Source organism: Tachysurus fulvidraco, chromosome 21 (assembly GCF_022655615.1).
Source record: "Tachysurus fulvidraco isolate hzauxx_2018 chromosome 21, HZAU_PFXX_2.0, whole genome shotgun sequence".
Classification (NCBI taxonomy): Eukaryota; Metazoa; Chordata; class Actinopteri; order Siluriformes; family Bagridae; genus Tachysurus; species Tachysurus fulvidraco.
The window spans coordinates 10836739-10862722 of record NC_062538.1 but is presented as its reverse complement, the minus strand read 5'-3'; the positions used below and the strand labels follow the sequence as shown (position 1 = coordinate 10862722).

General features: G+C 37.1%; 2 protein-coding genes across 2 annotated transcripts; one reads left to right on the top strand and one right to left on the bottom strand.

Annotated features, from left to right (window-relative positions):
* Positions 1-288: 288 nt before the first annotated feature.
* rxfp3 (relaxin family peptide receptor 3) lies at positions 289-2509 on the top strand. The gene has a single exon (XM_027139885.2). The coding sequence runs from the start codon at positions 724-726 to the stop codon at positions 1918-1920; it is 1197 nt and encodes a 398-aa protein (XP_026995686.1). The 5' UTR covers positions 289-723; the 3' UTR covers positions 1921-2509.
* A 1966-nt stretch (positions 2510-4475) lies between these two features.
* On the bottom strand, positions 4476-23508 carry slc45a2 (solute carrier family 45 member 2). The gene is made up of 7 exons (XM_027140062.2): positions 22898-23508; positions 20720-20896; positions 17162-17502; positions 11964-12107; positions 9753-9876; positions 7902-8107; positions 4476-4739 (listed from the first exon to the last, which is right to left on the bottom strand). The coding sequence occupies exons 1-7, from the start codon at positions 23367-23369 to the stop codon at positions 4512-4514; spliced, it is 1692 nt and encodes a 563-aa protein (XP_026995863.1). The 5' UTR covers positions 23370-23508; the 3' UTR covers positions 4476-4511.
* Between the last annotated feature and the right edge of the window lie 2476 nt (positions 23509-25984).

The following is a 25984-nucleotide window of genomic DNA, read 5'->3' as shown; positions in this document are numbered from 1 at the left end:
GAACCCTTGAGAACACATGAGGTGTAATAAATCATTACTCTAAATAAATATAAATAAATATAAATCATTACTCTATAATAGAGAAAAGAAAAAGCTTGTAGGCATACACATTTTGGGAACATGGCATCTAATAAAGTCGTGGCTTTAAGATAGAACAAAGCAGGTGAAAAGAAAATGAAAGAATCACAACTGCGCATTACTAATAGCAGGTAACTGGAATTGTACAATTGTACATTGTACATTGTCTGTTCTCTTCGAATCCAAACCTGACATACAATCTTTCGATAAACCGATACCAAGCCTTGAGTTAAAGGTTGAGATCTGTTGGCAATGCCCACAAAGCTCGTTGGGCAGCGGTGCGCTGGTGCGTAAACGCGCGTGTCCAATCCACTGCTACGCGTGTCCATAAAAACGTGCTGCACAGAACGGAGCGTGGACCATAAAGTGCAGCTCACATGGAGACAGAGACGTAGAGAGACTGAGAGTGGGACAGATCTCAGCTCATCTCTTTCAAAAGCGCAAACGATTCCGAAACTTACAACAGGGTTTCTTCGGAGTACCAGGAATGTTTTAACATCTTTGTTTTTTCCCCGCTTTCTCTGATTCTAATTTTGTGTTGTGTTTTAGATCTCTGTGGTGTCTGAACTGTTTAATCCGGACATGTGGAGTATGAAACTACAAGTGTTAACACTGAGCACCGAGCGGATACGATGAGCTTTGGCGATGCAGCACAGCCTGGGAATGCGCGATGATATTACGGAGCGCAACGCAAGTTTTCTGCTCAACAAAAGCGCGAACCACTCATGGGCTGACATCCCGGAACGAAGCGACTTGGTGAGCGATGGCTCAGCCGTTCTGCGCATCCTCATCTCCACTATTTACTCGGTCGTGTGCGCGCTCGGTTTGGTCGGTAACCTGTTAGTGCTGCACCTCATGAAGTCTAAACACGCGTGGAAAAAGTCGTCCATTAACCTGTTCGTGACCGGGCTTGCGGTGACCGACTTCCAGTTCGTGCTCACGCTGCCGTTCTGGGCGGTGGAGAACGCCTTGGATTTTACGTGGCCTTTTGGCAGGGCGATGTGCAAGATCGTCTCGTATGTCACAGCTACCAGTATGTACGCCAGCGTGTTTTTCCTGACTGCCATGAGTGTGGCGAGGTACCGCTCCGTAGCGTCAGCGCTTAAGAGCGGACGCAGGCGCAAGCGCCCGTCTGCGCGCTGCGTCAGCGCCTTGATCTGGACGACAGCAGTCGTGGCCGCGTTGCCACATGCCATTTTCTCCACCACAGCCACTGTGTCCAACGAGGACCTGTGCTTGGTTAAGTTCCCGGATCGCAACGGCGACGCGCAGTTCTGGCTAGGTCTCTATCACCTCCAGAAGGTGCTACTCGGTTTTCTGGTGCCTTTTGGGATCATCTCAGTGTGCTACCTGCTACTGCTGCGTTTCGTAACCCACAAGCGTGCCAACGCGTCGGGCGCAAGAAGGCGCTCCAAAGTGACAAAATCCGTAACCATCGTGGTGCTGTGCTTCTTCTTGTGCTGGCTGCCTAACCAGGCATTGACAACTTGGGGTATCCTGATTAAGCTGAACGCCGTGCACTTCAGCTACGAGTACTACACGGCGCAGGTTTACGTGTTCCCCGTGACCGTGTGCCTAGCGCACTCCAACAGCTGCCTCAACCCGCTGCTCTACTGCCTCATGAGGAGAGAGTTCAGGAGAGCGCTCAAGGAGCTCTTTTGGCAGATCGCATCACCCTCCACTACAAACACGCGACCCTTCACAGCTTGCAGCAAACCAGATCCCGAGAAACAGGCGCGCTCTGTACTGCCACTCAGCACACCCGACCCTGGCCTTGTCTTCTACCCACCAGGGGTTGTGATGTATAACGGGAGAAATGACCTACTGCCGAACAGTACGTAGACTATACACAAAAACAAAACAGCTAAAATGTTCTTGGAAGATGTTTTAAGCGTTATTGTTGGTTGACAACTGTATTTGAACTTGAACTCACAGTGGCTGCATGGGGGACATTTCAACACGTTTAACTGCATGTCATAAGTATCCAAATTCACACAGGCTCCAGAAATATATTGTCATATTTACAGATAAACAACAAGGTTTTATTTAGTTGTGTGTTTAGTTGTTTATCTATCTATCTATCTATCTATCTATCTATCTATCTATCTATCTATCTATCTATCTATCTATCTATCTATCTATCTATCTATCCATCTATCTATTGGAAATTACATTACATTTTCTCTTAATTTATACTATCAATTGTTTGCAATTAAAAGCCAATAATAAATTAATTATAATTTTTTAATTCCACAGAGCCCACATTACAGGTGTGTACAGTGTGTCCATGTGTCAGCTTGTGGCTTTAATCCATGTGTTCAGCTCAGTATTGTGTATTAAAACACAATCAAGATGTCCATGAGTTAATCAATGTGTTTTTAAAAACAACTATTATTATTTCAAACACTGAAATAAAGCAACTATATATTAATGATTTTGTGTTTCTTTTTTATTGGTTATTGTAAAAAAAAAACTCCTGAAGTGAACATATACCTGTAGTATTTAATCAATAATAACTAATCCTCCCACAGCATTATAAAAATTCATTACCCTTTAATGGATATTAAAGCATATTTCTAAATTAATAAATGTTGTAGTATTATTTACAAAATCACCTTTTGTGAAGCAGAACTATCATACACCGATGTTAAGAAAACTGACAAATACAAAGACATTCTTCTTAATTTATTGTATCACTCTATAAAAAAAACCCTAAAACTAATATAAATTCACAATTTCTGTATTAACAACTGTATATTAACTGGTCATGTATTTGTAAAAACTGATGCGAAATCAACCAGTTTGTTCAGTTTGAAAATCTGTAGTTCTGATATATTTGAGATTGGCTGGAGATAATTGTACCTCCTGCATTTAAAGAAAATAAATCAGTAACATGGAAAAAAAATAGGCTTAACACAGCACACAAGCAACAAAAAAACTATCACCTTTAGAAAAAGTTGAAAAATAAGTAAATGTGTCTAGATGGCTTTTTTATTAGGAGGAATCTCTCTGTAATAAATATGTGTGCAGTACTGTCTGAATAATTAGCTAGTAAGCTAAGATTTCCATTAAGCATACAAATTAAACTGCTAATTTAGTGTTTGCATATAAAAGCATTAACATTTATTTATTAAAGGATAAATAGGGGTTGAGATGGCTTTCTGACACGATATTAACAAATAGAATAAATGGAGTCAGCTGTTAGCATCATTGCCACTGCCTCAATTCTTTGTTTTATTAGCAACAGAAAGAGACTAATGTCTACACCTGAAAGAATCGTTCAATAAACAAAACATATTATATAACATTTGGGCCTGTTTCTTCCTAAAAGATGCTTTATTTAAACACTTTAGTTGTAAGAAAAACAGACAAACAACAGATACATTTTATTCTTATAGATGTAGAAATGTAACCTGACTTTTAACAGGCACAATGTGAAACACATTTTTCTTTAACTTTGCCCAAGGGTTAATTATTTCTTACTAATTGCGATCACATGCAGCAGAATTTCATTGATTTTTCATGGTGTCAAATAGAATGTGTCAAATAGACACATCCCCTACTGAATTGTAATGTAAACTTTTTCATATGCTTAAATATAAAAACATATCCTACATGCATTGTTAAACCTTTATTTCTCACAGTTAATAAAAAGCTCCCAGAAGTTTAACCCACAATCATTCATATACACTTTTTGTTAAATATGGAAAATTAACTCTGAAGCCTAAGGTTCGTACATGTGGGTTTCTCTTTTATTGATTTATTTACCTATTTATATTTATACTTTATTTATTTTTATATATCATCAGTTTGATCATGTATGTAAAGCAAAAGGTTATCTTCATTAAGTGTTATGCTCATTAAATTGCTGATAAATCTCACTCACAGCTGACTGACTTGAATAAGTGACCATGTGGTAATGTGTTTTAGTACTAATACTAATATTGTGCCTTAAGAATGTCAAGAGTGGAAAGTCAATGCATGCTTATCTTTTTTTTTACCGTCTTTTGACATATTCGCTTGGTAATTAGATGAATGTCGAGTGGCACAGGTGACAGCAACGTCTGGTTTTCATACCTCATTCAAAGACATATTTGAAAAACTGAAAGCCTTGCCTTGTGAAAGTATTATGTCAAAAGAACTCACTGTAATCTCCTTGAGATAAAGGGAAAAGAAGATAAAGGAAGATGAATTCATGAACACTATATATTATATTGGAATTACACTGACCTTAAATATTAATGACTGCATTGAGGGAAGCAAAATACTCTTCACTGCAACAAAGACGGCTGCTACACATTATACAGTCAGTTACATACATTACACATAAAATGGTTTAAAATGATGAGACACACACATCTGACTAATACTGTACGTTAAGAAATCAGTAAGAGAGATGCAGAGACAGACGTGTTTATTTCAACATTTTCAGTTCAGTGTACATGTTTAATAAAGACAGTAATATACAAGCAGCCAACGAGGGACACGGTTGAAGCTGACAGAACCACCACTACCACACTACCGGCCATATTGACAAGTGCTCCGAGTCCAGCTCCCACTATGATCTGAGCTAATTGCACCATACAGGTCAGAGCTGCACAGTCCATTCCGGTCCCTCTGCTTGGTACAGATGTGTCCTTCCCGCTCTGCTTCCTCTTCTCCTGCAGAACAGAATGTATATCATCAGTCAACATTCAATAAATCCTAAATCCTTTAGAGATAAAGCTAACACAATCATCACGGTGAAAAATTACATCACAATTGTTTTATCGGCACCCTAAAACAGATTATTTATATTTATATACAGGTTTATTAAAACACTTCAGTCATAGAAAGAAAAAAATATATACTTTAAATTCAGCATTTAATTCAAATTTATTTTTTTAATTATCTTGTAATTCTTTGAATGACATTCTTATTCTTTTTATTTTCTGTGAATGTTTTATTTTTAGCTTGGTTTTGGATTTATTTCACTTTATCTTATCCTGTGCATATTTTTTTATTCTGTATCTTTTATTGTTACTTATAACTCAGGGCACAAGGCAGGGTACAACCTGGGCAGGATGCCACACAATCGCACACACACTCACACTGCCATTCACACTGTACAGCACTGTGATCTGTGATAAACATGTATGTTAAGCACAAAAAATATCTTATTTTATCTTCATATGGTTAGATGTACAAAATGTGGCTAATATTCTAGAACAAGAATCTTATTATATTGAAGTCACAACATTGGCCTTTCCCTTTTAACTGATTTATTTCCACTTATTGTGCCTGTTTTCCGATATGATGTTGGAATAAAGGCACAATAGGAATGTGATATGATTGTAAACATTATGCTGACATCCATTGAGCTCAGACAGTGGGAAATAAAGGTGGACTTACAGTCATGTGAAAAAAATAAAATAGGACAGCCCATGAAAGCCTGTGTTTTTTCATTTTAATGATATTAAAAAATTCAAGTAACATAACTAAACAAATAAAACCAAAGAAAGGTCTTTGTTAAATAATCTTTGTTAAAAGGGTTATTTAAAAAAAATAAAAAAAAATTTTGTGAGGAAAAAGTAAGGACACCCCCACATTTTGAGCAATTGAAGATCCAAAGAGCTCTCTGAGGCCTTCAGAAAGAAGATTGTTGATGCTTATGGGTCAGGTAAGATATAGAAAATGATCTCAAAAGAATTTGTAATCAGCCACTCCACTGTCCAAAAATCATTTACAAGTGGAGAAGATTTAAAACAACTGCCAACAGGACCAGGTCAGGACATCCAAACAAATTCACCCCAAGAACAGACTGCAAGATAATGAAGTCTCCAAAACCCTAAAATATCATCACAGGACCTACAGCAAGCTCTTGCTACTGTACAGTTGATGTCAAAGTGCATGAATCTACAATCAGAAAGAGACTTAAATTATCATAGGAGGTGTGCATAGGAGGGCAAGACTGAACACAGAGACAAAGTCCATGACTTCTGGAATAATGTTCTTTGGACAGATGAGTCTAAAAGTGATTTAACTGGAGACCATAACGAAGGGCATGTTTGGTATAAACAAACTACAGCATCTCTGCAAAAGAACCTCATACCAACTGTGAACTATGGATGTGGAAGTGTTATGTTTTGGGGATGCTTTACTGCAGCAGGACATGGCCAGCTCATCATCATAGGATCCACTATGAATTCTACATTGTATCAGAAGGTGCTTGAGGAACATGAAAAAATTGAAGCTGAAGTGGAACTGGACCTTGAAACATGAAGGAAACATACCAGTAAATCCACCAAGGACTTGGTGAAAAGTAAAAAACTGAGAATTCTGAGATGGCCAAGTCAAAGCCCAGATTCCTATGGAGATCCTGTGGGGTGATTTGAAACGGATTTTGCATGTACAGTAAGAAACCCGTCAAACATCACACAGCTAAGAGAATTCTGCATTGAAGAGAGGGTAGATGGCTACAAGAATCATCTCGTTAAAGTTCAGTTACACCACTTTCATCTACAGGTACAAATTAAAACAAGATCAGAAATTGACGTCATTTCTTAATAAAGAGAGACGGTGAGACTTTTTTTCTCCCACATGACATGAATGCGGCATTAGACAATACCTACATCTGTTCAAACATTAGGAATTGTGACTTGGTAGACTGAACAACAATAAAAACCTTTCTTTACGACATTAACGTTAAAGATACAGTTCACATGTATCTCCAATTCCTCTCCTAAACATCATCCCTACCAGTGCTGTGATCAGGACAAGCATTTAAAGAATTCATTATTGATTTGTTGTTGCTGCTGTTGTTGTTGATGTTGTTGTTGTTCTTAAGCATGTCATAATTAGAAAGCTCAATGTTACCCCCAGTCCTTCATTTTCTAATCAGCACCTAGAGTGTTAATCAGTTCTAGAGGCTGATAGATTTGCAAATTGGTTTTCCTTTTTCACAGCCTTCCCAATTAATCTTGTAAACATCCTACTGATGAAAGGTAAGCATTAATTTAGCCAAATTAAATCTTCAATGGAATAAAACCAATAAAAGACAATAGGAGGTATGGTTTATATAACATATAACTGGATGGTGTGATGAAGGGAGTTAAAGTTACCACATCTTATACAAGACAGATAGAGGAGTGCAACATACTGTACAGTATAAGGTAACAGGAATGCTTTGCAGATAATCAGAAAATGTTTCATCACACTACCTACATTTTCTTATGTATGGTGTGTGTTTCATTCTGATCATATAAAATAAAAAAAGACTAGGATTTTCGATCCAGTGTGAATGCAGTGAGGTTTGGCTTTAAAGAATGTGGTGTAAGGGTGGTGTGCATTGTCCTTGGTTCAGCTGTCAATCACTTCACATATGCATTATTACTCCGCTCTGTTTTCTCTGAGGACAAAAAAAACGATTTAATGTGAATCCAAGCTGCTGCAATTCACGCGTCAGTCAATGAAGCAGTTAGAGTCAAGGCATCCTACTTTGACAAAACAATCTACTTTCACATTATGTACAGCTATATTGTCCCCGATTGATAGACAACCACCAATAAGCACGCTCACACATACACACACACACACACACACACACACACACTCACACACACACACACTCACACACATATACTCTCTCTATCTCTCACTCACACATGCATGATAACTAATGCACACACACACAAGTATACTCTATCTCTCTCAAACACACACATGCACACACACACAGGTATACTCTCTCTCTCTCCATCTCTCTCTCTCTCACACACATGCAAGTTTACTATTGCACACACACACAAAAGTATACTCTCTCTATCGCTCTCCCACACACACACCTCATCCTCCTTGTGGTACTCTGAGATCAGGTTGAATGGGATGGTGTAAAGCGTGCTGGACATCACGCCGAACACACAGCACAGTGTCAGTGTGGAGATAATATTGGGAAACAGACCGATCAGACTTGTGCCCAGTCCGAACACGAAGTAGCCTATGAAGTAGAGACCCTTCAATCCGATGCAGGGCAGTAGCAGCCTCTGTATATCTATACATGCAAAAACAAACACAAACTGTAATTAAATGCGCAATCAGCAAAACATAACAAATATATAAAATGTCTCCTTTATTCCAAAAGTCATGCTGGTGTCTCAAGTTTGCTTCTTTACTCTATATGAATGGTAATATTTTAGAATTAAGACCAATTTGATTTTGCATTTTTACGTTCTTAAAGCTGCTTTTACTTTGGCAGTTTACTCCAAAACATAGCACAGGCCACTAAGCGCACCACAGAACTGAACCCGAGGTGACCGGGTGGAGGTGATGCGAGTTTGATTGCACTGGGACTGTGCTTGCTGTCAATGCAAACACAACTAATCTCCACATTTTAACTAAAAAATTATGTTTTTGCAGATGAAGACATCATAAATTACTGTGAGTGGCAGGGAAACTTGGATACAGAATAGGTGAGGTGCAATAATGTGAATGATAGCATCAAAATAATAAATCCATACGCATTTGTGAAGATGTGAGAAGAAATGCATGGGGGTTTGATAGAATCAGGTAAATCAGAAACCAGACCAGCGCTACAGGGAGCAATTTGTTTCAGAAAACTACTGGACAAAAACACAATTCTGCTTTTTACAGAATTAAAAAGCTGCAAGGTCGAGTGTAAAAAATACATACGGTACATGTACATAATAAGAGATGTGTTTACTGTAAAATGTCTCCAAAATTTATGCTATAAGGAATCCGATTAGCTTGATAGCACTGACTAGCTTGATGGCACTGTTTTATACTTTACTATGACCCATCAAAATTTAAACCCATTTCTTCTGATTATGATATTTAAAACATATTTTCCAACTAGTTTAGATATTTTTGATGTAGCAGTTTTGCTGCTGATCCAAAAGTTTAAAATGAGTATGTAAAGATCTCTAACATGTAGCTTGTACTGTACAGTGTAAATGTGGCAGCTTATAAATAGATTCCCTCATCAGACTCTCTGAACTGGAAAACCTTTTCTTTAACAATGATCATAAACATTTTAAAATCAGCTTATTATTAGTCTTTTTTTTTTTTTTTTACAGCACCTGTGATACAAAGTCCTTGAGTTACTATACAAACATTCAAACTATATAAACAAGAATAGGTGCATTAATATTAGCCTAGCAGACATGTTATGACAGGGACGGCAGTCTGACCTCGGCTGTTATAGAAAGATTCAATACAATAATACACATCTTCTGACCAATTAGATTCAATCATACATACAAGGAAATTGATTATTTTCCTACATCAGCATGTCCAGAAGCTTCAACCAATACACCTATACACTGTGATGTCGTCGGAGTGCAAACGCCTTCGTTAATGAGAAATTTTCTCATTCAGTGTCACCGGTAAAGTGAACTTTTTGTACCATCTAAGCTTTACTTTAACCTTGTAGCTCCAGCGCGAAAATAAAGCTGATCGACTCTGTTTGTGCTGATGGGGAAATTATGCAAAGTTCTTTCTTGGCAAAACTTTTGCTTTGGAGATATAATCACAGCCAGGAGTCTCCCTTTGATGAATAGCAACTCCATTTCTCTTATCTCTAAATAGTGTTGCACATCCATTTTAATGTGTCCTGTTCATGCATTAGGAGAGAGGTGGGGAAATACAGGAGGACGAGACACACCAAAGTAAATACTCACAGGAATAGAGAGCAGAGGATACAGCATTGATGCACAGGCCCCAGCAGCCTACCTCCACCCCCCTCTCATAGGTGGAATATGCGGTGGAGTTATGAGGAGCATACGGGTTTCCCTTATACACAATCTACAAACAGAAGCATGATTTAAGAGCTGTACAATATGTTGTGTGTTACTGAGATAAAAATATATAATGCAGGGAAGGAAACAATACCAACATTCATAAATCCTTCTCAGACTGTTTTTATGGCTCAGAATAATAAAGGGATATCTGTACTCTGTTCTGTGTTGTTGAATTGCTAGCGTAACTGGATCACACTGTTGATTATTTGACATGTCTTATTACGTTAATTATCAAGACTTGCTTGTGTTGCCATGACAACATGTTTTAAAGCTCAACATCTGCTCAAGAGAAGGCTTATTCAATGACCTTGAGATAAATAGAGTAAATAGAGGTCATTATGTTGTAACTTGTGTGCACAATTGCTTTTGTGTGCCATAAAATTGTGGCATGTTCATTGTGGTTCATTTGTCTAAATGTAATAACTGAAAAAAGTTACAAATTATTGATATTATTGATAGATTTCTGCCACAGTGCACGTCCGCATGCTCGTGGAGACACATTGTGACATTGCCATGAATTTATTTTAATCATGAATTTATCATTGTGATCTTTTATTTAGGAGAACTCGTATTTTCACAATCTTTTTTTTCTTCTTCCATGTAGGCATTAAAATGAGTTTATAGTGAATTGTGCAAATATTTTGTTTAAATCTAATAAAAAGAGAACTTCTGATACTTCATGAGTATAACTAGACAGGGTTTCAAGTCTCGGTTGTAACTCTAGTTACTGACAGCTTCCTCTAGGCTGAGTTGTGGTTGTACTGTATTCTTCATATTAATAGTGCTCTGTGGGATTAATAACCAATCACTCACTGCTTCTTTTTTAAAACAGAACTGTTTTAATAGCTCTGTGGTCTCATGTAAGCTCTTTGTTTAGGTATGTTCTCTAACAAACCCCGGGGCAAAAATCCATGACAATTTAATTGCACACAGTTTGACTCTATTTGAATAATTACATGACGTCTGATGGCAATTTAAGGGCCGGTAAATACTTATGAAGGTTTATTATAATTTAGTATTGGATTTGTATTACCCACTCCAAAATTATGACCTATATAATAGGGAGATTTGGGGTGGGTGGGGGAAGGGGTGTCGGTTATTTATAGGGGAACACACTGTACATCACATGAGCTGAAATTTAGTTATGATCACTCCCGTTCTTCATGCTACTCAATTCAGTTGAAATAGCAAAATATGGTAAAATGTTTCAGTATTTAAGATAAAACGCACATCAAATAGAACAAACGAGAGCAACATGTGTCTGTCAGGATCTATACCTTTATAGAGTTTTACTATTTTTATTCTATCTTTGTCTGCACTGCAAGATGCTCATTTGGTTTCATATTGGTTAATGCAATGTCATTTTATTCTCAAATGAGAACATCATTTTGTAATTTATAGACCATACCTTCTAGAGATCCTCAGTCTCAGCTACTTCACTTGAGATCTTAATCTCAATATCTCAACAGGTTTCATGGCCTGTAGAAATTTCTGAAAATCTAAAGATTTCTAGATAATGTAACCAATAAGCTAGTTAAATTTCTTTCAAAACAATGTCATCCATAAATCAGGAAAGTCCAAGTTATGGACAATAATATTCAACTAAAAATATGTATCTGGTTTAATTTAATTTAGAGGATTTTATATTAGAGAAATATCAGAAGAATCTGCTAGATCTGGATTATTATGTTATATGTTTACACTCATATGCAGTGGTAACTCAGTGCTTAAGCTGTCAGCCTACGAAAGTTGTGAGCTCAAATCCCAATACCACCAAGCTTCCACTGCTTGGCTCAAGTTGCTCTGGATAAAGGTGTGTGATAAGCTGTAATATAATATACTGTGCCATGCACAACCTGTGGACTCTATAAGTATAAACAAATGTTGAATCGGTTTATATAGAAATATGAATTTATGTAGGACCTCAATCAGGTATCCTTTAGCTCAGCTACCGGTAAAAATAATTGTTTAAAAATAGTGTGCTTTATCTGTTCAATAGAGACAATGTATTTGTATACAGTTATATCACTGTATATAGTTTGAGTTCAGATAATATGCTTCATCTTCAGCCACACGTTAGCTCCTTCTCACCTGCCCCATAAAGTCAGTGAAGAAGAGCATGTTGCAGAGGAAAGCAGTCCAGCCCAGCAGGTGGCTGATACACAGGCAGCGGTAATGACTGGGCATGTTAATCATGGCAGACAGTAATGATTTCAGAGTCATCCTCTTCTGTATCTGCAACACACACACACACACACACACACACACACACACACACACACACACACACACACACGCACATGCACACAAGTGCACACACACATATGGATTTGTTAAAATTTCTTACTCAAATCTGAAGCTGTGGTGCGATTCAGAACTTTTATATGATATGATAATATGGTAATATGATAATAAGAGTTTGGGTTCAGGAAAGCTTTTAAATCATAGATAACCATATAATTTTTATTATATATATACTGTATGATTATCTATGATTGGATATGGCAATATTTTAGATTATTTATATATTATTTATATTCCTTTTATATAAAAGTACTTTACAGTGTGAAGTAATCAAAACAGAAAAAAATTAACAAATCTTACAGTGACAAGAATAAAATAAAATAATTAAAACTGGACAGTTGAAGACAGAGACAAGGTCAAGCTGAGTTTTTGCCCCCAGCCTTTAACATCCAGTTCCAGTGATCCTGTGCCACTGTTTTGCATTCTTTTGCTGTTGTAGATCATCTGTCTCAAGGATTCACCTGTTCATGCTGAGATGCTGTTCAGATCTTCACAGTCAGAAAAAGTGGTTATTTGCATCACCATTCTCACATCACTGCTAGGCTGATGCTTTTTTGCTTGACACTTTCCATCTTCTTCATTCCTGCCTCAGACACACACATTTTTGTATGGCCCTTAGCATGGATGTCAGCCTACCAGCTGAAACTAAATCTCAGCAAGACTTGAGATATAATGCAAATAAAACATGTATCAAGACTGTTACTGTCTTGTCTGTCTTGTACTGTCTTGTCTGTCTTGTTTGTCTTGTCCTACACTGTTTGCACCAGGTTGCACAATTGCACTTTACTGTATGTGGCTAAGACTACTTACTAAGTCCTAGCCCTTTTATTTAGCACCATGATCCTGGAGAAACGTTGTCTCATTTCAGTATGTACTGCAACAGCTATATATGGTTGAAATGACAATAAAAGCTTCTTGACTTGACTTGACTTGACTTGGGCTTCTTGACTTGACTTCTCTGTGCTGGCATCCAGGTGATGGAATGACCTTTTTTATTTGTCTCTTGAAAATAAGATTCAATCTTTACCTCTTAAGTAAACACAGTTACATTTGTTAATCTTGCGTTATTGTGTTGTTTTATTTTCTTTCATGATGTACTAACATCTTAGTTGTTAGAGTAGGTTGTAAATTTAGTTTTAGCTGAATGTTTTTCTTAATCGCTGACTTATTGAAGTAGTAAGAATCGTAGTTGTATTAGCAGTGACTAATGTGATCATGCAATACAAAAAACACAAAAACACATTTTCTATCCCTGATGGTTTTGGGGTTTAGAGGCAACTCAGAAAATCAATGGACACTAGATATAAAAGCCTAAACCCAACTGTTTAAAAAAACAAAACAATAACATGTAACATGGCTGACAGGTTCATTCATCTATTCATTGATTCATATAACTGTCAAAACCATAATGTCTACAAATATAAATCTCTAAATCAGTATTTCACTGTCCAGAGGTACAGATTACAATACAACATTAGATGTACCACAAAACATCTACACAAAAAAAAGAAGGTGAAAATGGGACACCATGACATTACCAAAAATAGGATGTCCTTCTAAATGAGAAGGCAAGATGAGAAGACAGCCTGTAAAGAGACCTACAGCAACATTACTGTTCACTCCATCTGTGTTTCATGTTCTTTATGTGTGTAGACTATTGGGTAGAGTGGTGACATTGAAGTATTTTATAACAATTACAACAAAACTCAAACATCCAAGCCTGCCTAAAACATCCCAAATCATATGGCAAAATCCAGGCCCCTGTCAGACAGCTGAAGCTGAAGAAAAATGAACAGAAGGGCTTTTAAGTACTGGAAGCACTCTGGAACTACGACTACTAATCACCCCAAAACTCGGATTTTTGTTCTATAACAAAATGCTTATGTAAGTTCTGCATGAATAGATAGCTCTTTTAGTCATCATTTTAAAGACGGACAGTAACTGAGCTGCTGTTAGAACCTCTAATCAAGAAGAAGTTAATTTTGCCCAGTCTATAAATGACAAGGAACTGATGAGTGATCACCTGAGTGGGCTCTGTTGATAGAAATAGACAAATAGAAAGAAATCAGATGAGGTTGCTACATTAGCAGAAAAGATCATCAGCTGATGGTACTGGTCCAGACATCTATGGTCTTCCTCTCTTATATTCTCTGCCCTCTAAGTGGTTCTGCCAGTGGAACCAAGGTGCTGGCTCCCAAAACCAACGCTCTGTTCACTAACATTTCCCTATTATCTTCAATTATCTTCATTACTATCCCATGCCCAATAGAGCTGGGGAAGAGCAGAGGTACTGTAGGTGTGTTGGTGCTGCAGGAAAACTGGTTCCAAATAGAGTAGGAATCTCTGATCTGGATTACTGATGTGCATCAGGCTTCTCACCATCAGCCAGGAATGCAGTCTCTCCATCATAAACAATTAAGAGTAATCTATGGTCAAATACCCCAGCCAGAATTTGCACTCCCCCCCCCCCACTCAAATATTAACAATTATCTTATTTTAAAGATAATGCCATTTTGAGTGAGCCAAGTCACTCAAAATAAGGAATGTTACAAATGTTGGAACTGCAGAGCTATGGTTCTAGATGGCTCAGTACAATCCCATGGGTTAGGGTTAGGGTTAGCCTCTAATGACTTATTTTTATTGGCTGGGAATTCATGATGATGTAAATTGAATTATTGTACGTGCACAGACATTGCGGCATCTTAGACATCATTAGTGAAAACCGGCAGGAGGGAAGTTAAACAGCAACCAATACTGTTTAATAAAAGCAACAACAACAACAATTTTCCAAGACCTTTTTGCCTCTAGAACTCATCAAGACTCCACCAGGTTTGCTTTTATTCAATTGGTTGTAACCCGTAGCCCATAGTGGTTACATGAGCACAAAAAAGTGGTTTGGGATAATCTCATGGAAATGCTTGCTATCAGAGTAATTGAGAAGTCCCACAGTGATTGACATAATCAGCTGAATTCACAACTGAGGGATGTACTGAGATTTAAATTTCACAGCTATTCCAAAGACATGTGCAATTGTATGGGTGGAAATACAGGATCTGGACTTTCATTTGGTCCATGGGCAGATGCATCCTCAAATTGACAGTAACAATTGTGGCCTGACCAATACCCAAGATCAAAAAGGGTTGAGGCAGGTCCTAAGTGCTGGCTGGCTATTAACAGAGGCTTCTAGCTAATGTGTTTGGTACCATCAGCCTGCTGACTGACCTCACTTAAATTCCACCTATCTCCTGGTTTTCATCTTCATCCTCACACACCAGGTTTTACAGAGGGTAAAAAACATTGAGGTTCTTTTTAACAACAAATTTAGAGAGGGAAAATGGCTGCTTACAATTCCAATACCACTACTAACAATACCAATGTTCCGGGAGGTTTTATTTATATATTTAGATTACAGGAAGCCCCAGTACATCAGCATTTCTGGTTTAAGGAGGATATTTTCTACCTACATCTAAATACATCTAAAGTAAGCAGACCACTGTGTGCTTAAAATTATTTTATGCCAAACTGTCACTCTAATACGATACAACGGTTAAATCTTTCCATGCTTAACATCCTCGGTGGCTGCTAGAACTGAGAGTCGAGGGTTTACGAAGCAGAAGAAGAGCTCTCGTCAAATCTCAGGGACAGATGGTCTATTGTGTAAAAGAAGCAGACAGTTAATCATTGAAGGACTATGAAGCAGAGCTCTGAAATTGCAGGGTTGTGGTTAAATGCCTGATCACTGACATGATTCAGGTTTTTTTAGGAATAGAAAATAAAAAAGCAAACACAAATAATGTCCAGGTGAAGACTGTGGATTTTGTGGATGTAAGCCACATACTAGCATTTTTAATCAGATATTGAATATCCTTGGACAAACAGCAGCAGTATTGTACAGTACATTATACCCACTCAGAAGACACATTATGAAGGATGGAGATGGTTCCATTATGAGAAAACTCCAGTAATATATCAAATTCCCTCTTATGTCTGCAGCAGTTCACATTTGTAAATGTCTATCATAACCAAAATTAATCCATACTTAGGTTTGGCATGATATAATTCATTTCCACTCCTGGCAGTAAAGAACAGGAATCTGAGGATACAATGAGCACAGATTCCCCAAAACTGTACAGTTTAATATTAGGGGGAAAAAGTCTTCAAACAAAGTCTTCTGTCCTGTTTCACTGAATCTGTTAGGTGACAGAAGTAGAACATGATGTGGTCTTCTGCTGTTTTAGCTCATCCACCTAAAGGGTTTGATGTGTTGTGTATTCTGAGATGCTTTTCTACTCACCACAGTAGTAAGAGTGTTTATTTGATTTACTATAGACTTCCTTTTAGCTCAGACAAGTCTGGTCATTCAGCTCTGTTTGCTCTCATTAACAAGATTCTTCAGCCTGCAGATCATCCTCTCACAGGACGTTCTTGTTTTTCACAAAATTCTGTATAAATTGTAGTGAACTCAGCCCATACTGTACCAACAATGCCATAATTAAAGTCATTGATAACATATGTATTCCCCATTATGATGTGAACATTAACTGAACACCTTTTTGTTAATTAATAATATAACAATTTGTGCTTTTTGTCTTCTAGAGAGAAAAAGTGAGGCTGGCAAGGAAACAATTCTAAAGAGCCGCTATAATATAACAGAAACTAACTAGGATGAAAATTATAATATGTAATTAATTAATGAATAATTAAACAAATGCAATCATTGGTAAATTGCTGTGATATAAAATGAATAACAAACTCCCAAACTCCTCAAGAATTACTGTTATAGGAATATGGTCTGGTGTGGTAACTGCCTGCTTCATCTGCTCAGCAACCCATGATACTGTTTATGAAGTTCCTACTGTATAACAGCACCGCACCAAGTCTATTCTTTTATAAAGTTTATTCGTTGCACAAAGCTCAGTGAATTCCAACAAAATTTGACAGAGTGACTCAGCAAATTTGACAGAGTGACTCAGCAGATGACTTACCTCACTGCTCGGCTGCTTGGAGCTTGATGTGACAGAGTTAGCCTCACTTAAAGCTGAGAATGAGCGAGGGCGCAGCTCAGGCTCTTTAGTCGTGGAACCGTACGTGGAACCATTCATTACTGATGGCTGCAGCAAGGGGGCGGTAGGGACTAAGGTCTCCGTGGGATGCTGCTTTTCCAGAGGATTCTCCGGAATGCTCAGGAGGTGCACAGTAAGGAAAAAGACCCAGGTGAGTGCTGAGAAGAAATAAATGACCTGGTACTCTGAGCCCAGCAGGGCTCCCAGTGCAGAATGACCCCAGTCCATCGCACCAGTCAGGTACCCAAATGCTCCACCCAGACCTGCAGAGGGACATGACAAGTCATCCTCAATGAGAAAAATGTATCCACTAGAAAAGGACATACACACATGTACATCAACATACACACCCCTGTTAAAATTCAAAGTTTTTGTTATGAAAAACAATAACACGATAAATATGACCCTGTCACTGGTTCAATGTTTTTCCTTGTTGGACCACTTTTGGTTGACAAATGTTTCAGATACATGGAGACTCCCCTCACAACGTACAGGACAGAAATAACCTGCTGCTAATATTTTGGTGCCAAGGTTCATGCCTCAACAATTCAGACTGGTTTTGGCAACACAATAATAGACAGGTTTTTTTTTATTGTTATGGCTGATTAGTGTATTTTATTTATGCTCCATTTCCCTGACCTTAATATATACTTATTTCATATCTACTCTGTTAACTGAGCATCCTTAACATTGCCACAAAAGGACAAACACGATGTTCTGCCTTCTTGCATTTCATTCAGTTTGAATCAAATAAAAATATTTTTTGAAAAAAGATGACGTTCTCATTTTTATTTTTATTTTCTGAGTAAAGGACCACCCACTGAAATGTCAACCTCATCCGTGTTATCACCATGGTGATATTTCCTGCTGAGCAGTCAATGTAATTAATAGATTCCATGTTTTACCACAACCAGATTAATTATGCAACTTTAAAATGCATGTTTGAAGCATCATGAGTTAATGTGCATGCATGTGCTCCTTATGCTGAAAGCACACTAGGGCTGCATAATATAAACAAAACACGATTATGTCTAAAACACTTAGTATTATAAGTTAGCTAGAATTTAGAAATGGTTAGGCGGTCTTGAATGATTTTACTGCTGCAATTTTTTTTTAATGCAAACTGACATATCTGCTTCTCTATTACTTTTTAAATAATAAAGAGAAAATAAAGAAAAATAAAGAAAAAGGCAGGATTCAAATTCACCATAAACATATGATCATTGACTTAATTTCAGATGTTACATAAAATAAAAAATCTATTCCTATAAGCTTGTTCTACCCATCATATGATATCTACTGACCAGGGAGAATTGGTATATATAACTATCACATGCTTCCTCTATGACACTTGGAACCAGCAAACCTCATCTCTTTGCACTACTGCTTATGCTGCATCACTGCGCTAGGGATCATTAAGAGAGAAAGAGAATGCCACCCTCCAGAGCCAGACAGCACAATCAGTTCTGCTCTTGGACTATCCACCAAGGATGGCTGTGTTGGGATTCAATCTTGCAGTCTCCAGCTAATCAGGTGAAAGTTTTTCTGCATTTATGTACATGCAGGAATTTACAGTTTCAGTGAGGAAATAACAGTGTGATATGCAACATTTCAATTTAGATGGCTTTAGAAGTGACACCAAAAACGATTGGTTCAAACTATTCCTTTAGCCTGTCATATATAACAACCGTGCAAAACAGATTGTGTGACAGGGTTTCTAAAGAATCAGACACAAAGTGGTGTGAGAGTGATCAGGTCCATTCCTGCCTAGTCATGTGCTGAAATCATGGGTTGGAGCTGAGAGCAACAGCAGAAGCACATGACCAGAGCGCATTAATGCAGCTCATTGGAGTGTGTGTACTGTAAGTGTGCATATACACGTGTTTACTCCTGTACGTATTTGCAACTGATTACTGATAATAATTTCAATACTATTTTCAGTTATCTATAACCTCATGCATAGGACAAAATTTTAAAGGTCAGACACTTTATCGAAAAATATGTTAACATTGAGGATATTGATGTACAGCCTAGCAGAAATGTTCAGTTGCTTAACACAGACAAATGAAAATCGAGTGCAATCTTTTTACATCTATAGACTTTTTACCTTTTCTTTTTTCTTTTTCTTTTTTTTTTTAATGTAGCCTTAATTTATATAAAAGTTAATTCGTATAATAATAAGTGTTTAAAAACAAGATGAAGTAAAGCTGACCAGATGCACAGCAGTTACCTGTTATCACAATTCCAATAATGATTCCCAGAAACAGCTTGAAATTTATATCTCACTTAAATATCATGCATGAATCACTTGTTGACTCAACGATGAGCTAAAATGCAAACAACATTTTTAAAATCAAACCTGTCTTACTTAAAGAAAGGTATACTCTTTTAATCTAGAACTTTTAAGAATTATTGGTTGTCCTAGGTAATAAATCTTTCTAATCTAGTGAGGAAATTTGTGTTTTTCAATTTCCAATTTTAATTAAGCTAAGAATCTTTATATTCACACTTCATTATTTGTTTCTTGTTGTATTGCTCTTATTACATAAACATATGCTAAAGTTTTATGTTTATCTATGCCTCTCCTAAGCATCAAGAGATCAGAATATTAACACCAATTTCCTGCTTACTGACTCATCGTTTAATGTCGAACATCATTCTAAACCTGCTGGTTTTATATGAAGATGAGATTTCACACATGCAGTTGCACTAATAAGGGGATGTTAATAAGTGATCGTTTTCTTTAATTCTGAGACAATATTGTGTTTAGGTGTAAATGCATGTGTTACGTTCATGCACCTTAGTGCATGTGTGTGTCCATGAGAATCCTGAGCTGATTCCTTGAGCAATAACATACACTCATAAATGATGCTGTAGGTTTCAGGTTTGCTGCAGGTCAGACTTTCAGTAAAAGCACATGGATTTTATTTAATCTCTTGGTTGATGACTGTCTGATGCCTTAATACCAGACTGAACACCGCTTTGGCAGAAAGTTGGTGTCAGCTAGATGGCCACTGGCACTTTGTTTACTGAGTGGAAAAACATGGAAGAGGCTGCATTAGCAGCGTTCAGCAATTTCACACAAATTCAGTGCCATCAGCACTAAACGGCACAAATCTGCTGTAAAACCTTCAAGTGCAACATCTGGCTCATGTTTACAGAATAAGCAAGAAATCTTTACATATTTCTGTATGTTGCATCATGTATCCTGCATATAATATTTGGAAATTCTAAAAGATTTAAAAAAAAAAAAAAAAAAGTAGAAATATTATAATTAAATGAATAATAGGTCTAAAAGAACTTTGTATTCAGAGCTGGATTGTGTTGCTGCTTAATTAATTTGCAGACATTAAATTGCAGTGTTTAATTTAGTTTAGCACACATTCAATTTCAAGACATAGCACTTAGATCACAAGTAAGAAAGACTAAAATGAGAAATATGCCGTATTAAAATGTATTCCATCAAACATTTCCACTTACCAGTAAGCAGGGCATGGTAATGCAGGCCTCTCTCCTTGTCCTGGTAAGAACATACATCAAACAGGTAGGCCTTTACTGGCCCATCTATAAAGTCTGCTGAAAAGTCAAACATGACCACTCCAAACATGACCACCACTATGGACCAGATTTTCTTCCATCCCATGTTCTGTACCAGCACTGATACATAAACAAAGAAAACATGCCTTCACTTTCAACACATCTGATACATATCTAACAAAAATAATGCTTACTATTACTACTACTGCTACTACTACTACTACTACTACTACTACTACTACTACTAATAATAATAATAATAGGTAAGTGCTGTCTAAATTTTACACATATACAATATGCCCCAAGTTAATGAGTGGCTCTTTCAGCTGGGTGCTGTATTTGAGGAAGGTGTATTGGTACATTCTCTTGATGCCGATCTCTTAATGTGTTTCATTTTGGGATGCTTGGAACCCCATCAACATTCCAACAAAAGAACAAGTGTTTGGCCCTTATGTGGTTGGTCATTATCCTCTGATACTATCTGTAGGGATGAGCCTTCACCCTTGGCTCTGATCTTAATCTGCTTCATTGGTGCCGTCACATGACGGACACCAACACACAGATCACTCATTGGTATATGGCACTTCAGCTCTTTTAATTTGGAGGTAGTCAACAGGCCAGGGACACAGATGGCTATGGTGGATTCCCTCTCGTGTCATGAGGTGATGTTAGAGTGGTTTGTTGGCAACAGGCTAAAAAGCTCCCCCGGTGGTAGGGGTATTTAAAGGTATGTGAATAAAGGCCAGTCAATGGGTATCTACATTTCTCTAACAAGTGTTTCAGTAAGAAGCCTCACAGCAGCAGCATTTCTCTTCTGGGGATCCAAAAAAATTATCTAATTGATTTTAAAAATATGCATTCTTTAATTTTTTTTTAAATGAATGTATCTTCTCTGAAATTATTATAATAAATTGATGTGATATATAAATATGAATAACCCCATTTTGACTAGCAGCACTGTGTTCCAGTTTCATAGTAGATTCTGATAGAGTGTCCAACAACAATTTCTCAGTTTATGGAATGAAATAACCCTAAAGGAAAAAAAAATCGGTAGCTATCGTTGCCAATTACTGTATAATTGATTACACATTCATTTGATGAATGGATGATTTGAAAAAAAAAAAAACAATTGAAAAAAGAAATTCAAATTTTTAAAATTCCATGATTTATAACTTACTTATGTTTGCGTAATACAAGTCAATACAAGGCCTACTAAGTTTCATTGTTTAATGTGGGAACACAAGGTCAGTATCAATCTATCACTAGGCAACTGCCAGAACACTGATAACCACGATTGTTTCAGCTTGTCAACACTGTCACTGTTCATTTTATAGAACATTAATGTGACACCATTATTTTGGGAAAACTGTAAATTGACAGTTTTCATGTTTTATACAAATACAAATCTGTCATCTGATGACAGTGTAAATGTCATGCTAATTTTTATACGTAATTAACATTCCAAATGATTTGAATTGTTGATGTTATAAATAACAGAAATTCATCAGTGTACAAACTCACTAATGCTTTTGTGGCTGAATAAGAAATTCTTACAGCCACATTCTAAAATCTAGTGGAAACCATTACCAGAAGAATGGAGGTTCATTTTGGGACAAATAATCTTGCCATATAGTGTAGCACAAAGGACTGTATTTAATGCCCTTTCCCCCAAATACTCTTGGCTTCATTATGAAGACACTCTAACTGGAAAAAAAATAATTAAGGGATTTTCTGATTACTTTCAGCTCATACATAGAATTATGTAACTGCTAATTACACACAAACACTCTCTCACACACACAGACATAGAGAGAGAGAGAGAGAGAGAGAGAGAGAGAGAGAGAGAGAGAGAGAGAGAGAGAGAGAGAGAGAGAGAGAGAGAGATTTCACTATCCCACATGTTTGGAAAAGGTGCAAGAAAGCATATGAGCAGATATGTGACAATTTCTTTCACTTTTTAATTATTGTAAGGCTTAGTACAAAGCAAAACCAATCAACAGTCTAATACCAATTATAAAATATAAAGGTGCAAACAAGGTACAGCATCTAAGTTAATTATGTTTACCAACCATTGGCAGCACTCACCTTCAGTAGCTAAACTTCAATAATTGAAAGTCTTACCTGATACCAGAGTATCTCCATTGAGAAACAGAGTGATGCCAATGAGCATCATAACCCCCAGTGTAAGGATATAAGGTCTCCTGCGTCCCCATGGTGAGCGACAGTAGTCACTGGCTGAACCGATAACTGGCTGGAGAATGAAGCCCAAGACAGGGCTGATGAGCCACACCAGGCTGTAAAGGCTTCGTGGGAGACCCACACTTAGCAAAACAGGAGTGACAAATGCAGCCTCCACAGCATAGCAGAATTCCCTCCCAAACATCACCAAGGCATGCATGATCAGGCGCCAACGAGACCTCCTCGGAGGCTCCACAGACCTGAAAATGGCCCCCTCTATGGCATCCACATAGTCACTGTTAGGGCCACGGTCGATGGAGTGGCGCTTCACGGTTGTAGTGGTGGTGGTAGTGGTGGTACAGCTTCCCAACTCCTGTGGGAACTTGTACGGTTTCTCCTCTGTCAGTAAAGTCATGATTTAGGCTTTCACAGAAACTCACAAATATAGACCTTCTGGTATCTACTGTATAACTGAGTGAGTGGTGTGTAATAGTACTCGAGATGTGATCAGGACTGAGCAGGAAATAAAAAGCTGCCTGGTTTGGATGAATGGAAGTCTGTTTTGTCCCGTGTTGCCAAAAACCTCCAGCCAGTTGTAAGCACGTGACAGATTATGAGCTTAGAATTGCCCCCCCCCCCCTTCTCTCTCTTTCTCTTTCTCTCTATTTCTCTTTCTCTTTCTCTCTCTTTCTCTCTCTCTCTGTGTCTTAAAGGTTCATATTTGATGATTGATGTGAATTGACATACTTTACATCATGCCAGTAAATTTAGTTTCAGTTATTTGTTTGCTTCAACCCTAAGATTTTCCCTCCCTAACTCCTCACAACCGCTCTTTTTTTGTGCACATTGTTGATCAAATTATTAGTGAATATTCAAGAATATTTTTTTTCAAGACACCTTGAATTCTGATACAAAATTAGTCCCTTCAGTTTGGAGTTTATTTAGGTATACAGACGGCTCCTACTAAGCATCACAAGACCCCGTGTTTTGAGAGAGATCATGTGAGACACAGTACTCTGCCTTCTCGTGGTTCACTGCCTACGAAAGTTAGATTCATCCTTCAGAGGTTAGGGCATAAAGTACAGGACAAATGGAGTCATTTGGAATTAAATGTCACATTCCTTGCATAGCATTAAACACAGAGTCATTTATTTAACCCTTTGTTGATGCTGGTAAAATCAGCAAAATTTTCAATAAACAAAAAGTAATAAACTAAAAAACTATTTCAAATTTAATTAAAATAAGTAATATTTGAAATATTGCTTTGGAATATTCAAATGGAGTGTAAAATGCTCCTCCTTTATCAACTCCTTATACTTGGTTATTACATATAAAAGAAGAAGCCGCCTTTTTTTCTCACATATACATTAAAGCAAAGTGTAAATCTTGGAAGGTTGGGGTCAGAGCGCAGGGTCAGCCATAATGCAGTGCCCCTTGTGTAGGGAAGGGTTAAGGGCCCTGCTTAGGGGCCCAACAGTGGCAGCTTGGCGATGAACCCTGACCTTCCGATAAGGGAAGCAGAGCCTTAAACACTTGAACTACCGCCACCCTTAAAAGTAACAGAATGTTGGATATTTCTAGAAAATAAAAATAAAAATGCTATAACAGAATATTTTAACAATTGTTAGTGGTTCATTTCTTTCTTTCTTTTTTAACCACAGTTCCTTATTAATGTACATTTTAATTAAAATGTTATAATTTTTATAGCAACATTTATAGGGGATTATATAATGGATTGATAATTGTTTATATGTTGAAGCTTGTAAAAAGCTGTTTAATTTACATTTATGGAAGGAGTCTCCACAGTCAGGGGCAAAGTCAGGGGCAAAGCTGTCACTTTGAAGTTTTAAGACACAAGACTTACAAGTCTGGTGTGAGAACAACTGTCTATAGCATCTATAATGTAAGTGATAACAGGAACTATTGGCAAAAGACCACGGTAAACTGCTGTGCTATAAATGGTATATGAGGAAAGGGGACATGCTTCCAACAGTGCAAAAACACATGAATGAACTCAGTGGCGCATAAAACTAACATTTATTGGTTTCCAATACACTTAATAGAGATAGATAACTTATCATTTATGTGGAATTGTAAATTTAATATTGCAGACCTATGCTGCTGAATCTTGTCTTATTAATAACTAAAACTGTGTCATCAGTATTTAACTCCTAACAAGCATATTATGGTATTTCCTTGTTTAACTCAACCAAATGGAATCCAAGAATAAAAAAAAGACTGAATAAACACAGCAAAAATCTACATTTATAACTTGGAACAAAATCACACAATGTTTTTGTCAGTTAGACCATCATCAGTGGTCTAGATATGAGTCCAGAATAGAAAGTCAACCTTATGTTTAAGATCAGAAAAAGAGATGGATGCAGATGAGTATTTTTTTTTAGGCTCTGATGTGTCATTTGTGTCATTTTTTTTTTTCATTTAAAGAACCATATTTCATGCATTTAGATAATATCAAGCTTCGACAGAACAAAATAAAAACACAATTAAAAACAAAGGAAGTCATTTTTTCTTTAGCAAGTGATGATTCTGCAGATGATTACCGTATACTTTTTATTCCTACTAATACAAATCTGCTTTCTCTTCTCAATGCTTTATCTTTAGCTACACTTATCTAACATCATTTTACTTATTGATTAGAGGAGGAAGAGAAAACTTAAACAAAACCTCTTTCATTTAAATCTCCAGTCTAAACTAAGACATTTTGGAAACCCTTTGTGCCAGGGTCATAGTTATATCATGTTATAATGCTTTCATAAGCATTACACACAGGGTTAAATTTATTTATGAAAACGCATTACATCACATAGCAAACTTTATTGTGAATTGTTACCACTATCTTAGTAGTATTTATAAGACGGTATGATACCAATACCAAAGAAGCCAAGCACTAGTACATCAGACATGTATTGATTTTTTTCTTCATTAACCTCTGTAATGCTGCTTTGCATAAATAATGCCTACTAAATACATAGAATGTTATGAGACATATGGCCTTTATATATTCTG